General features: G+C 41.2%; 1 protein-coding gene across 1 annotated transcript in view; it reads right to left on the bottom strand.

The window, feature by feature from the left end:
- Positions 1-2,724, bottom strand: part of LOC149288672 (TATA-binding protein-associated factor 172-like) — a 28,854-nt gene extending 26,130 nt beyond the window's left edge. The window contains exon 1 of the mRNA XM_089491383.1: positions 2,684-2,724. Within this exon, the coding sequence (XP_089347509.1) occupies positions 2,684-2,724 (41 nt within the window). The remainder of the gene's footprint in view (positions 1-2,683) is intronic.
- Positions 2,725-16,093: the final 13,369 nt, after the last annotated feature.

The raw sequence follows: 16,093 nt of genomic DNA, 5'->3' as shown, positions 1-16,093 counted from the left end.
AACCAGGAATGACCTACAATAGGATTCATTCCGGCCATCTAGCATGTCCTTGGTGGGTCGATGGCCGGTAGAACCGCACCCTTCCGCTCGAGCGGCAGATCAGTGTGTGAAGGACCTGACGGAGTGCTACATCTTCACCTTAAACTTCCCCAAAGTTTACCATAGCAACACATCATCTGACGACAAGAACCATTCAGCCCGTCTAGTCTTAGAGATTGCCTCAGTAGGGTTGCTAGAAAAAAGTCCCTTTTTTTAGACATTATAAGCTTTGTAGCCAGCCCCATATTTACCTTTGATCCTGCCCTAAGGCTAACCCATATGTACATACAGTACAGCGCGAAGCAAGTGTGAAAAAATGCCATAGTTTATTTTCTTAATTTAACAAAATGTAAAGAGAAATATAAATAAAAGTAATGTTTGCTGCCACCACCATTAGCCTTCTAAACGGCCTCAATTCTTCTAGGTACACTTGCACAAAGTAACAGAGTTTGTAGGCATATAGTAGGAGAAACAGAAACAGATGTTCTATCCAAGCTCTTTTGAAGAAGCATAAAGAAATGTGCAATGTTGAAGACTATAGATGCAGTGGTTGGCCAAGGAAACATCCCTTCGTAATCGGAAGATGTCGAGCGGTGGTATCAGCATTAGAAGAAAATAGTGGGACCCTGCTACACCCATCCATTGTTTGGAGAAGTATGTTTGGTCTTCATGGAAGACTTGCAGCCAAAAAGCCAAATCCCTGACGTGGAAGCAAGGCCAAGTGACTCAACTATTCAGGAAAACACAGGAACTGGGGTGCAGAAAAATGGCAGAAGTGGCTCTGGACTAATGAGTCCAATGAAATATTTGGCTCTAGCAGAAGGCAGTTTATTCTCCAAAGTGCTGAAGAGCGGTACAATAATGAGTGTTTGCAGGCAACAGTGTTGCATGGCGGAGGTTCCTTGCAGGTTTGGGGCTGTGTATCTGCAAATGGAGTTGGGGATTTGGTCAGAATTAATGGTCTCTCCAATGCTGAGAATTACAGGCAGACATGGGCGTAGGAACCGGGGGGGACAGATCCCCCCCAGTAACTCATGCGGGGGGGACCGATTATTAAGAAATCCCCACCAGGGCCGTAGGAACCCCCCCAATAGAAACGCCGCAAGGCGCGGCCCGCGTAAGATCGGCAGCCAGGGCAACTGATCTTACGCGGTCTGCACCTCGAGCCCTGCTACTTACCTGTGGGAGGGTCTTCTGTACTGCAGAGAGGAACCGGAATCACGTGACATTACATCACACCCTGCTTCCTCTGTGCAGTACCAGAGAACACAGAGGGAGGCCGCGCCCTCTGCTGAAGCCTGTGATCGGCATCGAGGACCTGCAGTGCAGGTAAGGGGGTGGGGAGGGTGTTTGAATGAGTATGCGTGATTGAGGGAATGAATCTGAATTAATGAGTATATGAATGAGTGTGTGTGTGTGATAGCATGGATGTGTAAGTGCTGGAACCTAGGCATGATGGGACTGTGATTGATGTTAGTAGTCACACTCCTATCATGCAAAGTCAGCCAGTACATGCTGAAACCTGGCCAGCTGCCCCCCTTGTGTATTGATGCTGCCAGCAGTATGGGGTCTGCACATCACTTACAGCCACCCTGTACCAGCATGTACTGGCTGACTTGGCATGATAGGAGTGTGATTGCTAACAGCAATCACAGTCCCATCATGCCTAGGTTACAGCATTTACTGGTTGGATGTGTAAGTGCTGGAACCTAGGCATAATGGGACTGTGATTGCTGTTAGCAATCACACTCCTATCATGCCAAGTCAGCCAGTACATGCTGAAACATAGCTAGCTGCCCCCCTTGTGTATTGATGCTGCACATCACAGCCACTATTTTTAAAGGTGGGGGGTCATTTTCGGTTTTGGGTAAGTGAACCGTGAATGTTTTGGTCCAGAATTTTCATTTAGGTGTATCCCTAGGATAAATAGAACTATTTTATTTTTAATTATCCTGAGTCCTGAATTTGTAGTTACAAAACTTTCTAGGCCCAGAAATCAGTGAGAGGAAAAGTAAACGTTTTGTGTCATTTACTTTATTTTAATCTGCATATTTTATTAAAGGCCATATTTTCTCACAGTGAAAAATGAGTGCGGCCCGTGCACGTATACAATTCTGATGAAGTGGCCCACTGCAGAAAAAACTTGGACACCCGTGGGGTAGACAGTGAGAAGGGGGGGGTAGGGAGAGGGTAGCTAGTGAGAAGGGGGCGATAGGGAGAGGGTAGCTAGTGAGAAGGGAGGGTAGGGAGAGGGTAGCTAGTGAGAAGGGGGGGTAGGGAGAGGGTAGATAGTGTAAGTAGGGAGGGGGTAGATAGTAAGAAAGTGTGAGAGGGGGTAGATAGTGTGAGAAAGTGGGGATCTGATGGGGGGAAATGCTGTCCCCCCAGATTTTTAGGGGTTCCTACGCCCATGCAGGCAGATACTTATCCATCACGCAATATAGCATGACAACAACCCCAAACATACAGCCAAAGTCATTAAGAAGTATCTTCAGCAAAAAAAAGAACAAGGAGTCGTGGAAGTGAAGGTGTGGCCCCCACAGGGCCCTGATCTCAACATCATCAAGTCTATCTGGGATTATATGAAGCGAGAGAAGCGACTGAGGCACCTAAATCCACAGAAGAACTTCGTTCTCCAACCTACCTGCCAAGTTCCTTATAAAACTGTGTGCAGGTGTACGCCATTGTTCAAGGCACATTTTGAAAGTGCAAATTTAGTGTAATTTCTATGCGATCATTAATATCTATAATGGGTGTAAATGTCACAGTTAATGCATAATTTTGCATGACAATATTTCGAACTAATTGCTGTCTAGGAATACCGCAGTTCTGAGTTAGAGAGATAACTTGTAATGTAATTGTCAGCCTAAAAGCAAAGTCTAGGAAGTGATACATATAAATAACTGTTTCCCAGCGGTGTCTAACGACTCTGCTACACAAGGCGCGGCAACAAATCAGGATGAATAGGTTTAGATGATTCCTGTGGGATAAACTACAAAGCAGAACGACGCTGACACACTGTATCTTAGTTGCATCAGTCTACATAATCCTTGCAGCAGCTCCTCTGCATACAAGATATTGGCTCATTTTGTTCCCAGCGGGATAGCGTGGAGGAATCTTACACTAACAAACCAGTTCCAGCGATAAATTGCAGACATAAATAACATGGAATACATCGCTGAAGCTGCCAACTCAAAAAAAGAGTTAAAAAACTAGCTTTTCGGTCGTTTCTTGTTAAGGGGAACAAAGGCACAGATCATCTGCCACCAAGAGGGATGCATGTAGAGTGGCCAACCCTACTGGGCGCAGGGTGCAGGCCAGCTGTATAGTCCCGAAACCCAAGTAGTTATGTCACTGATGATAAAATACCTTGAAAAGCAGCTGTGTATTCTAAACTAAGCTCATGGCACCTTTTATTAAATGTATCACTGGTTATAGAAGTTTCTCCAGCAGGTATGACCGAGCTGGCCCTGCATAATGCACAATTTAATGGGTAAGAGAACTATGAAGGCATCTCATTTATATAAATATACATGATAAAGGGCGAACCAAGCTCTTTCTGTAGCAGAAGTTCTATTGGGTTGGCCCTTCGTAATTTATAGTGACCTCAAGGTGCTAAAACTCAACACTAGTGAGTAGACACCGAAGAGAACTCTAATGGCCACCACAGGGATATCATCTCCTTTCTATTACAAGACGAGTTGCAAGGCCAACAGTATCAGGATCATGGGTCAGAGAAAACAAAGAACAAAACCATTTGGAATTTTCTGAAAGCCTCGATGAGCACCGGAATTCTGTAGGCTTTATTACAATTTTTGATAATCGAAAGGAGAATGGACGATTTCCTTCTGAAGAGGATTCAACTGATCCTCTACCGTTAGTATTTACCATGATTTAAGCTGTGATTCTCAGTTATCGCTCAACATTCAACCAAAAAGAGCAGAGAAACCCAGAAGGTATCACTATTCGTATCTCATGAGAGACACGTAGTTCAAAAAGAAGCATTAGCTTGCGCTCTTACTGCTAAAAAGAGGTGGAAGGGATATATCTCCAAATGTAAAAAATATGAAATCTTGAAATCCCCTTGCCCACACTTTCCATTTCCAGGACACTAGTCTCAACTAGTCACGTTGTCAAGCTTTTGTAGGTAATCGTGATCATTGGCCAGGATTGGTGACATTACATGTATTATAAATCAACTTGTTGTAGGTTCTGTGAAGCCCATTTGTTACCATAAAGAATGGCCCATGTTTCAGGTGGTTATGGTATTTTGAAAACAGATCACACCATGCAGTAGGTTGGAATAGACCCTCGATGGCTGGACCAACTCTAAAGGAGTTTCTAGTTGTGATTTTGACATTGCGCAATATACTCTGTTCAAACGGTGTATGGAATGGCTTCAAACCGCTCTATTATTGAATGTTATATAGTTAATGAAAAACTAAATGGATCCCTAAATTATTTCTGAAGATGTAACTTTGTTGTATGTGATGGATCCAGCTGATGGACAACCTGACTGTATTTACAATGTGGAAGTTTAATTAGCGGGAGTCAACACAGGTCTTGTGTGAAATAAGGTGCGGATGGGTAAAGCATGCCTGAGATCAGATTAATGTTAAAGGAAGGTATCCGAGATTGATTTTGTGTTTAGGTGTTCGTGACCCAAAAGCACGGTCAAACAGAAATCCAAAACAGGCAAATTCCAAAGCAGAAATTCAACAGAGTAACAGGAATGTCCAGCATTTGGAGAATATTGTAAGCCCGTGAGCAGGATCCTCTATACATAATGTATGTACCTTCAAAACTATATATAACTGTATACATTTTTTTGTATTGCAGTGGATTTCTGCAAAAATATATGTGCGAACACATATACTTTAGTAGTAAGTATACTATATGAATTAGTATTCTTAGCATTCCCATTCACATGATGTAATGAGGTCTGAAATTGGAACATGTGCATCTCAGTTTTTGGGATTTTCGCACACGGATTTGCCGGGCCCGTATCTTATTTAGAAACATAGAATCTGACCCAAACCTTTATTCAGTCCTTGGTCTTGTCTTAGATTCAGGCTCCGTATGAATTTTTTAAATTCCCTCGCTGTATCAGCGTCTACTTCTGATGGGAGGCTGTTCTGTTTATCTAACACCATCTTAGGGGGTCCCATACGTCAATTTAACCCAAGAAAACTATACATTTTGGAAAGGAAGCATTGCCGTGGTCTATTGAAGGTTTCTATGCATGCGATTGGTTAAAAAAAACCCTGATCACATACACAGAAGGACCCGGATGCACTGAAGCTGGTCTGCTCAGCCTTAGCTGTCCCACCTACGATGGCCATGCTTGGCTGGAGGGCATTTTATCTAAGAGCATTACAATTAGACCTTGAGCCACCCTCAACGGTAGGGAACCGCAGGATAAAGTAGTATGTCCTGTGTCTTCACAGGCTTAAAAGGCACATTATTCCTTTATTAACCCTTTGTGGCTGAGGAAACCATTGTACAGTCACTGAAGAAGCCAAGTACAGTCAGAGCAAACCATGCACTAGCCACCAATCTTGGTCTTGCTTTATGTGTTTCAAATAGCCAAACAGGGACACTTGTTTAGGACTTTTTTGTGACTTTGCCCCATATTCATTTATGTATCCAGATAAGGCATTGAGATTAATCATTTTCTGTTGTCTGGCTGCATCTTTTGTATTTTAAGGCTGTATGATGATGCGAGGCACTTGGCTCCCAAAGCTTTTAAGCTTCTATAAAAAGAAGCGCCATTAATTCTGCAGAAGGAATCATTTTTCTTCCCCCCATCCGGGAAAAGGAAAACCACGGAACTTCGTAAAATCTTGTATACAGTAAAGGTATCAGAAATAAAACCCGGTTCAGTAACTAAACTTAGCACGACAGCCGTTTAATGGTGGGTACATAGTGGTGACCTGAAAACGCCAATTTACGGAAATAACTTTTCGCCGATTTTCTGCCGGAAATGTAAAACAATGCCCGGGAAAAAAAACTTCTATGGTTGTTTTAACGAAAAACAGTACAAACAGGTAACAATTATCGCTCTCACTTCCTATTTCACAAGTGAAACAGATTCTTACGTCTATCACAAGTTACAAAAATGAAAAAAAAAACTCAATTAAACATTTTTCTTGGAGGGTTCGCCTGCGGGCCACGGCCTCTCTCATTTTGTTTGCTTCCAGGGAAACCATAGTTATAGTCGAACGACGCAACGGACGATGAGCCGTTATCATGGAAGGGTGGTCTTCGATCGCAGCCTTGAAGGAACTCGTTGGACTGCATGCCTTTTGCATGTTGATGATATGGCATGAATCTGTTTGATCCTTTCATTAATTCTTCAGATGGAAACATTTTCCTCCCGTTATTTGGCCTGACAAAAAAAAATAAATCAGAAACGGGGGAAAACACAAGAAATTATTTTATGGTTCGACATAAAAGACCAGCTTTAAACTTTCATTGGCTCTCGGCAGTGCGGTGAAATAGTAATAGTGAACGTTTGTAGGCAAATCTCCGATTTCTTTCCCCCCCCCCACTTAAAATATTTATTAATTAAGGCTACGTGAAATTTGTTTTAATAAAATGATAACAGTTGAATCAGAAATATCTTGTTTGAAAATTAGGGATTTTTTTTGCTGCAAGGAAAGGGGGTTTATGACAAAGCTTGTATATCTAATGAATTACCGCCTCCCTTCTCGATCAAAGCCTATGGACATTTGATTTTGTTGGCCCAAATTATATACGTCTGCAAGCGATGAGCAAATGTACTGCAATGTCTAACTCTAGAGCTCATATTGTGTTCAACAACTCTACATCACGTCTAATACCTTTTATCGTGTTCGTTGAAGAAATCATTACGAGTTGGGCCCTGCGTAAAACCGGGCTTGTTCATCATAAGGTGGGCATCACCGGGTTGCTTCCGTTCATTCATGGGGCCCAAACGTTCATGCATAGGATCCATCCTGTTGTCTATGGGACCCATCTGTTTATCCATAGGGTACGTTCCCTCATCTGTGGAGCCCATCCATTCGTTCTTTAGGCGCATCCTTTCATTCCCGGGACCCATCTGATTGTCCGTAGGGTGCATCCTTTCACGCATGAGCCCCATGCGTTCATTCATTGGGTTCATTTTTTTGTTCATGGGGCCCATGCGCTCGTTCATGGGGCCCATGCGCTCGTTCATGGGGCCCATGCGCTCGTTCATGGGGCCCATGCGCTCGTTCATGGGGCCCATGCGCTCGTTCATGGGGCCCATGCGCTCGTTCATGGGGCCCATGCGCTCGTTCATGGGGCCCATGCGCTCGTTCATGGGGCCCATGCGCTCGTTCATGGGGCCCATGCGCTCGTTCATGGGGCCCATGCGCTCGTTCATGGGGCCCATGCGCTCGTTCATTGGGTTCATTTTTTGGCCCATGCGCTCGTTCATGGGGCCCATGCGCTCGTTCATGGGGCCCATGCGCTCGTTCATGGGGCCCATGCGCTCGTTCATGGGGCCCATGCGCTCGTTCATGGGGCCCATGCGCTCGTTCATGGGGCCCATGCGCTCGTTCATGGGGCCCATGCGCTCGTTCATGGGGCCCATGCGCTCGTTCATTGGGCCCATGCGCTCGTTCATTGGGCCCATGCGCTCGTTCATGGGGCCCATGCGCTCGTTCATGGGGCCCATGCGCTCGTTCATGGGGCCCATGCGCTCGTTCATGGGGCCCATGCGCTCGTTCATGGGGCCCATGCGCTGACCAACAGAGCCTCTTCTCTCATTTGCAAGGTGCATTCGTTCATTCGTAGGACCCATCCATTCATTCATTGGGTGCATTCGCTTGTTCGTGGGATGCATCTGTTCATCCATGGGGCCCATCTGTTCATCCATTGGGTGCATTCCTTTGCTCATTGGACCCATCCGTTCATCCATTGGGTGCATCCGTTTGTTCATCCTGGGGTGCATCTGCTCATCCCTCATACTAAAACGCTCATCCATGGTGTCTGTTCGTTCATCCATCAGGTGCATCCGCTCATTGTTTCTCTTTAACCCGCGGTCATCGTTAATATTGCGCTGCTCCATCTGCTGGCGACGCATTGGTGGAATATTTGCTGGCAAATCATCGTTTGTGGAGCCTAAACCCCAACTTCTTTCAAATCCAGGACGTGCATCGATGTCATCAAAATCATTTCTGTTCATGTTTGCTCCACTACCACGAAAAAATGGTGCCGAAAAAGGACGCGACGTTGGTCTACCAGGACCATCTTCAAACCACTCTTCTTCTGAACGCCTGTGTTGGTCACGAAGAGGACCATGCCTACCCATTTGTCTGCCTTCAAAATAATCCATGCTTTCTTGTGTCATTTCTCTAAATCCCATTTCATAATCATCATTTCTATCGTCGTTCGAGAAGGAACGGTTCATTCTCTGGTACATCATTTCTTTATCGAGCATATTGTCACGAAACTGCCTCTCTCGCTCTTCAAATGGCATTTCCATTCCTGGAAAAGGTCTCTCTCTTGAACCAGCCATAGCGTTAAGAAAATCTCTCTGTCCATCACGGAAATCGGGTGATCTGCCTCTCATCATCATCAATGGCAATGCTCTCGGGTCTTGTGTTTTATCACGTGCATCGAAATCCCCAAAATCCACATTTTCACGTAGGTCTCTATCAAGCATTCTTTCACGATCTCTTAGCATAAATGGATCAAGTCTGTAAACATGTTCGAGATAAAAAAAATAAAATATATATATATATAATTTAGACTTCTTAACAGTCTCACGTTTCCCACCCAGCACAGTAATAAAGACAAAAGACAAACAAATCTTGCACTCCATATCAAATACTTATCAAAATAAACACCATTCTAAACAATATGTATAACTTATAGAGGATCACTAAAAATGCTAACTACTTTACAATAAAAAAAACAAAAAACTGTGCTAATTGGTCAGCAGTTTTTAAACGAAACATTAACGTTTGGACCAAGAATTAAACCATCGTTATACACTTGAGGACTGTTTCTGCAATATCTCTACCTGTGCGACCAGGTTTTATAATTGATGAAAAAAACAAGAAATGTGTTTACCGATTGCCCCTTCATGTGACTTTTATAGCAGATAGATCAATAATAATAAATAATATTGATTATAATAATAAATAATTTACCTTGGATCATCCTGATGATGTATACTGTCTCCCCTGCTCATAGCGTTTGTTTCCTCTTCAGTTATAGGCTGATCTATGCCAAGATTGCTAGTAAGAACATTAAAAACAAGGTTTAGACAATCAATGCATACAAGCGCTACTAGTGAACTTACTCAATTACCTGCAGAAACGTGACAATCCAAAGGGTGATGTGCACTAGAATAACCACTAATGGTTTGGTGCCAAGTTCTTTCCTGCTGCACTGGAGCTTGGGGAATTCTTAACATTTTGTTTAAGTCCAAATTGTTATATTGTGCGCTTTTTTCTTATGCCCTATTTGCCTGTTGGAGCCCACTGGTGAATATCATGGCGCCATGTAAATAAATACTAATAATAATAATAATTTATATAATCCCATTTTATTATAGTGCATTAGCTGTGGGCGGACTGCCATCTGGAAACACGACAAAGAGAATGTGGGAGAAAGAGAAAAAAAATCCACAGCGTGGGTGGCGAGGGATACCAAACATCCAAAGAATGGGAGAGGTGTCCAACCATACCTCCCAACAGCACTTTTTTATTGTGGGACAGTCCCAATATTCTGGCACTGTGCTGCTCGGCTGTAGTGGCGATCAAGATCCAAATGGGAAGATCATTGATCACTTGGGTCTTATTGAACTGCAAACATTACTCAGGTCTGTACTTTTGCAGCACAGGTCTCCGTCACGAACCTTAAGTCAATGGTCCTATATAAATAGGGTATATCATAGCACAGGGTTCAGATACAATAGGTTGGTAGGTGGATGGGAACTGCCCTACCACCACCTCTTACCACGTCCAGCACCATACTCCGTCTGCCACCAATGTTGGGAGATATGTACAATATAAAAAGAGAAACAGACAGACATGCAGCAAGCCACACATCTCAAAGCCGCTGCCCGTCAGATGTCTGTCTGAGTGAGGATGCGTGAGTAAGGTCTCAGGTGGGTGAGTAAGGTCTCAGTGCCCACACACAATAAAGTAACCGTCCGCTCGCTATGGATGCTGCTGGTGAAAGAAACCATGCAGCTGAAAATTATTTTTGGTGAGAGGGATTGGTGAACCTTTTTTTTTTTTTTTTAATTTTTTACTTTGTTTCATTTTTGCTTGATCGTTTTCTCAAAAATTAAAGTTAATGGTTCCCAACAAACACATCTGCATACCTTCTTGTGGGTCCTGTAACAAGGTCATCAATGTATACACTTCCTTCGATTGGGTGACTACGGCACTGGGCAAAAACTAGAGAATGGAAAAGAAAAAGCAAACAGACATTATAAAAAACAGCCAGGGTATACAGAGCACAAACATACAATACATATCGAATGATTGGCACTTATTCACATAAGTACCATTTATAGACGTTTCTGGGTCCCATCCATCCACATCAATCAGGTACCTAAAAATATATAAAGATATTATTATTGTATAAAGCATAAACTACAGAAAATGTGTGATGTAAATCGTAAACTTAACAAATGTCGTTTACCTGCATATAAGGTACCCAGTCCTGTTAATTCCAGTTGTGCAGTGAACTCCAATAAGCTTATCTATAAATTGAGTTGAAAACAAAACATAGTGGACCCTGTTAAGGTGGCAGGCTTATAGATCTTATTCAAAAAATACTATAAGGTCTAATAAACCATGCTTGCGAGGGCACATTTCAGCCATCATACATACTTTAATGCATAGGATGGCTGAGAGGTCCCTTAAATTTTGTAGCGTCCATCAACCAGTCAATTGGTAGTTTAGGAAGTGAGGGGTTAGTGTATATATATATTTTTCATGTCCTGATGAAAGTCAGCAGTGACTGAAACGTCGACTTTGTTTGAATAAGAGAAGTTGTTAACTTAAAGACCTGGAGTCCTGACCATCCTTTGAGAGTGCTTATATATATATATATATATATATATATATATATATATATAAAGGTTAATGAATACAAGGTACTTTCACCTGCATTTATTGTTAATAGAGCTCCCTGGCACACTGTAGTGTCCCTTTAAGTTTTGCATGTAGTACTCTTTATCACCTGGAATGTCATGGGGGCGCTGTTTCGCCGCTGTTGTAATAGACATACTTTCATTACAGCTCAGTACTTTCTTGGTTGTTAACCTTCTACTTTTCAATATTAAATGAAACCTGACATTTCAAACCTTAAATATTTTGGCGTTAATATATAAAGTAGTATATATATATATATATATATATATATATATATATATACACATACACACACACACACACAGGTGCCCCCTGACTAGGCCATTTCAGTCTAAGGACTGCCTCAATTATTAGGAAGCCAAAGGAAATACAAAATAATTACCGTTATCCGAATTGCTCAAAATAAATCTTCTCACGACTCTCTTGAACTGATGAATTGTGCAGTCGTCCGGGATCTTGAGCCCGGCGGTGTGCAATTTCACATACTGCACGCTTTTAGGTAAATCCTTAAGCAACAAAGTGGCATTGGTTAGAATAACAAATAAAGCAGTGCAATATCTGCTTTCTTCCATAAAACACTTACAACATACAGCAGAATTTAATCGTCCTACCTTGATCGTATAGTAGCGTTCGGTGTTGGTCAAATCTATGATTAATCCAAGCTCTTCGTTTTGAGCTCGGACGCTATTCAGCAAGTCCTTCGGAGTAAATTTCTGGTTTTGTGTAACACGCTGATTTGTTGTCTAGAATAAGATTAAAAAAATATATATATAATATTTATACATTATAGTAATTTTATTACATAATGATCCATGACAGCTACCTGTAAATGAGCAAATAATTTAGAATAAGAAGAAAATATGTATACAATTTTAGCTACAAACCCATTGTCTGCTGTTTCTATACACACTTTGTAACTTTTGAAGCCGTGAAGCACTGCGATATACTCATACCCACCAAACATTGAGCTTCTAGAGAAGAAGGACATCAGGGTAGGAAGGAGAAACTTAAGGATTTCGAGCGATTGTACCTCTAAAAGGTTGACCCTTGGGAGGTGGGGAACACTGTAAGACTTTAAAGCCATCAAAGACTCCTAGGGTTTACAAATAAGGGTGAAGAAAGAGCGACAACATCAATCTGGCAGCCAAAAAAGGTCCAACTCCTTCTAGATCGGGACACTTGGGAAGTATGAGTATCCAATATAAAGAATGCACGTATACATATTCTTGAAGGTCCTTCTTCAGATGACCACTTGGCCATTTTGTTAAAGCTGCTCAGAACTTATCTGACAGTAAGATATATACATATATATATATCTCATTATTAAAAACAAAGGTAAGGCATAGGATGTAGGCCTATACAGGGAATATGTAGATTATTTTATTTAGCCGGTTATATACTGTATTTGAATATTCAAACTACTTGAAATCACATGGATTTGAATACCATTGCAGCAATGACATTATACCATATCACCACTAAAAAAAGTGTTATAAAATATGTATATATATCCATCTAATATATCATGCCAGGCTCCAGAACGACTCCTGTTGCAAACATACCCCTTTTAGTGGGACTTTAAAGGCAATAAACCTCGATCCTGGAATGCGTTGCCCAACAGATGTCAGAGTTCGCCACCTATAGTAAGAAGAAAAACAAAGTATTCCATTAGCACGGCGCGGGTGGCCCATCTGGTTGAAACGCTTATGTGACTCTATACTGCCCCAATAAAAATATATAGTACAACTAAAGACTCTGAAAGGGTTATAGAAATGTCATACGAAACATATCATACATGATTATTATTAAGTAAACATCACAACACTTAAAATGAAAAGACTCCGCCATCTTTTATTGAGTTTATATGGTGGTTCTTAACATTACTGGTATTTTGCATTTGAAGACCATCCATTGATAGTTTTATCTCCCACCTTCGTATTGTATCCTTACTACATTGTTCCAGTGCTATACAGTATTCTATGACTTAATTAATTATGTTGTGTGGAGACATCCCAGTTTGGACAATGGTCTTCCATCCCGGGTCTATTCACTAAAGGCCAAATAGGCTCAAAGGCTCCATCATCATAACTTGGTTGTAACCTGTTCTAGGGGTTTGCAATTTTAAACATATACAGCATGCGATGTCTTTGATGGCAATTTCATTAAGATGAGACAAAATATTAAGCTTCTGGAAGTTAAAGGATATGGTCGGCGACCACAAACATATGGGCTTTAATAAAATCTCATGAATTTCGGTTATAAAAGACAAGAGTCCAACATAAAAATGAAACGGCAAAAAAGTTAAACAAGTTTTAAACAAGAAGTGCTTTATGGTACATATGTTCTTTCCAGTATCTGCTAGACTACTTATTTTAGTAATAATAAAAATCCCCAAAAAACTATTTTGATGCAAAAACACTACCAATTATCGCAACCCAAATGTAAGGTATATTGTACCTTTCAGTCTAACATTATCACGATGGACAACTGCCCTTGTCTCACGCATCTTCTACTATTATATTGCCTGATAATATTTTTATTTAATAGTTGGCTATTAACTTGAGAACCACATGTTTGTTTAAGCCCCAACAGCATGGAAACAGTGTGGTTGTAGGTAACACCGAGGCACTTTGTAGATTAAAAGGATTAATAAGCATAGAAGAGCTGGAGGACATCCATGCTGGAGCTATCGAGAGAGGACAGCTATGCTTCCAGGGGCATTTCTGCAGTACAGCTCACTACGTAGATACCTAGATCCTACTTTCCTGATGTAAAGACTCAATCCTTAATCAGTGCTTGGTCTCATCTTAGAGCCAGGCCTTCCCCACGTACGGTTAAATGCTCTACCGATTCTTAAAGGCCGGTCCATTTCTCTACCACCCCCACTTTTGCACTATGCATTTTATGGTTTGTGTCTAATATTAACGGTGTAGAAAGCCACTTTTTGACACGTAGCCAAATGTAATTTGCACTGCCTACTTTCTACGCATCTCGTGCCATAAGATACTCAATTGAACATACGGAACATGGTGGTGGCGTTGATATGCAATGCCGTTTCATACGATCCGGAAGCAAGAATCGGGACCAAAACCATAGCACCTTATACATAGCAATGGTGTAAAAACTGGCATACAGTCTAAGGTTCTACTGTCCGGAGGTTGTATATTAAACATCAGTCAATTCTTTTGACATTATGTATATTTGTCAAATAGAATAAGATTAATATATATTCCATTTAATTTCATCAGTGCTTGGGGGGGGTATTTAAACTCATGTATATGATATACACATACTACATATTTGTCAGTTTAGCATTTTCTTGGTATATGGTGTTCTTTTGTAGAGTTTGGAGGATAATTTTACAACCTGTTTAATTTCAAACATTAAGTATTTTATAGAAAACGTTCCATTGGATGGTGCTTACTAACGAAGAGAACCAATTCGGGTTCTAGCTGTTGGAGAAATCATGAACCAGGAGTACTTGGATCAAGAACGATTATTCCGCATTAGTAAATAAGTTAACTAATTGCTTCCATCGACTAACATGAAGAGCTCTAAAACCAGTGAACCACTGCAAATCCATCCCATTGGTGGCATTTTTTATTTTGGACACCACAATGGTCGGTCCGAACAGAAGACAGAATAATGTTGTGGAAAGAGCTAAAGAAAATGGTAGGTCGCACCAGTTTTTTTTGTTTTTTTTAACTAAATTTCTCCATGCCCGTGGATGGTCTTTTAAATCATACTTAAAGCATGCACTGTTTGGACTTGAAGGCTCTTCTTAAGAAGGTCATGGGGGATCTCTGGGAGTAAGGCTGGTGTGGAAAGCCTCTGTCCCACAATTTATTCTACTACCATGCAGGGTCTACCAGTTTTAATATTTTGTTATTTTGATTACGTGTATTATTCCACATTTAAATTATTTCTTTCTGATGGATAATGGTGCTATACATGCTATTTATAGCTGTTATGGCCCTGATATTAGAGAAAATAAACAGCAGTGGCATTCTTGGTACCATATTATATCGAAAAGTAACATTTCAATCCACAGCTTCACCTCAAAGAACCTCACTGAATAAGCTATTAATTCAACATTACCAACCCATAGCCTCCTGCTGCCATGGGTGACAACGAACTACAATTCTAACTAAAACTATAATTCAGTAAAGAAGGTATCTAAGTACGTGAAATAGATTTTTTTAATAAATATCATACGGTTAAAAAAAAAAACCAAAAAACTAAAGTACTACAGTGGGAGAAGAAAAGCTAGGTTAAGACCACATAGAACAGAACAAGAGGCAGAACAAGAGGCTTGGAGGTGCAGATGTAAGAAAAGTGGTGGATACACAGAATAGCCTTCCAGCAGAGGGAATTGAAACGTATGGGATAGGCATAAAAAGGTACCAAGGACATGTGACAAACCCGAATGATGGACTTCTACCTGCACTGAAAGCGACCCGTTAGCATTGTTCTACAATCTACACTGCAAGGTAGCAAAGCCGTCCATGTCGAGCTTTATTATTAGAGGTGTTGTCGCACTCTATCCAAACCTAATTTGTCTCACATATGTTGCCAGACCTGATTAATATTTGTCACATTAGAAAAAGGAAAGAACGGATGTGAGAAAAGAAGCCTCTTACTCATTGTTGCTTTTTTATGCAGAAAGAAAGAATACCCACTCAATGGTCTTAACACATTTACATTTTTAACTTTTTAAATAGGCACCGTTTTTACTGTTACTAATATCGGATTAAAAATAAGCTTTCAAAAATATCGTACCACTTTTTATTTTATTTTAACACTTTTGGGTTTTTCTCTATAATATAACGCTTTCAGGCAGCTGCATTTTAGCCATTTGCGAGTTATCGGAGCCCCAATCTACTACATAAACACCCCAAACTCCTAACCAGCCTGCCTGTGGGAAACAATAGAAT

The sequence above is a fragment of the Sceloporus occidentalis genome, unplaced genomic scaffold, assembly GCF_023333645.1.
Source record: "Sceloporus occidentalis isolate IW3139 unplaced genomic scaffold, rSceOcc1.0.p SCAF_50, whole genome shotgun sequence".
NCBI classification, from domain to species: domain Eukaryota; kingdom Metazoa; phylum Chordata; class Lepidosauria; order Squamata; family Phrynosomatidae; genus Sceloporus; species Sceloporus occidentalis.
The sequence above is the reverse complement of the archived record's forward strand: the minus strand, read 5'-3'. Positions and strand labels throughout refer to the sequence as shown.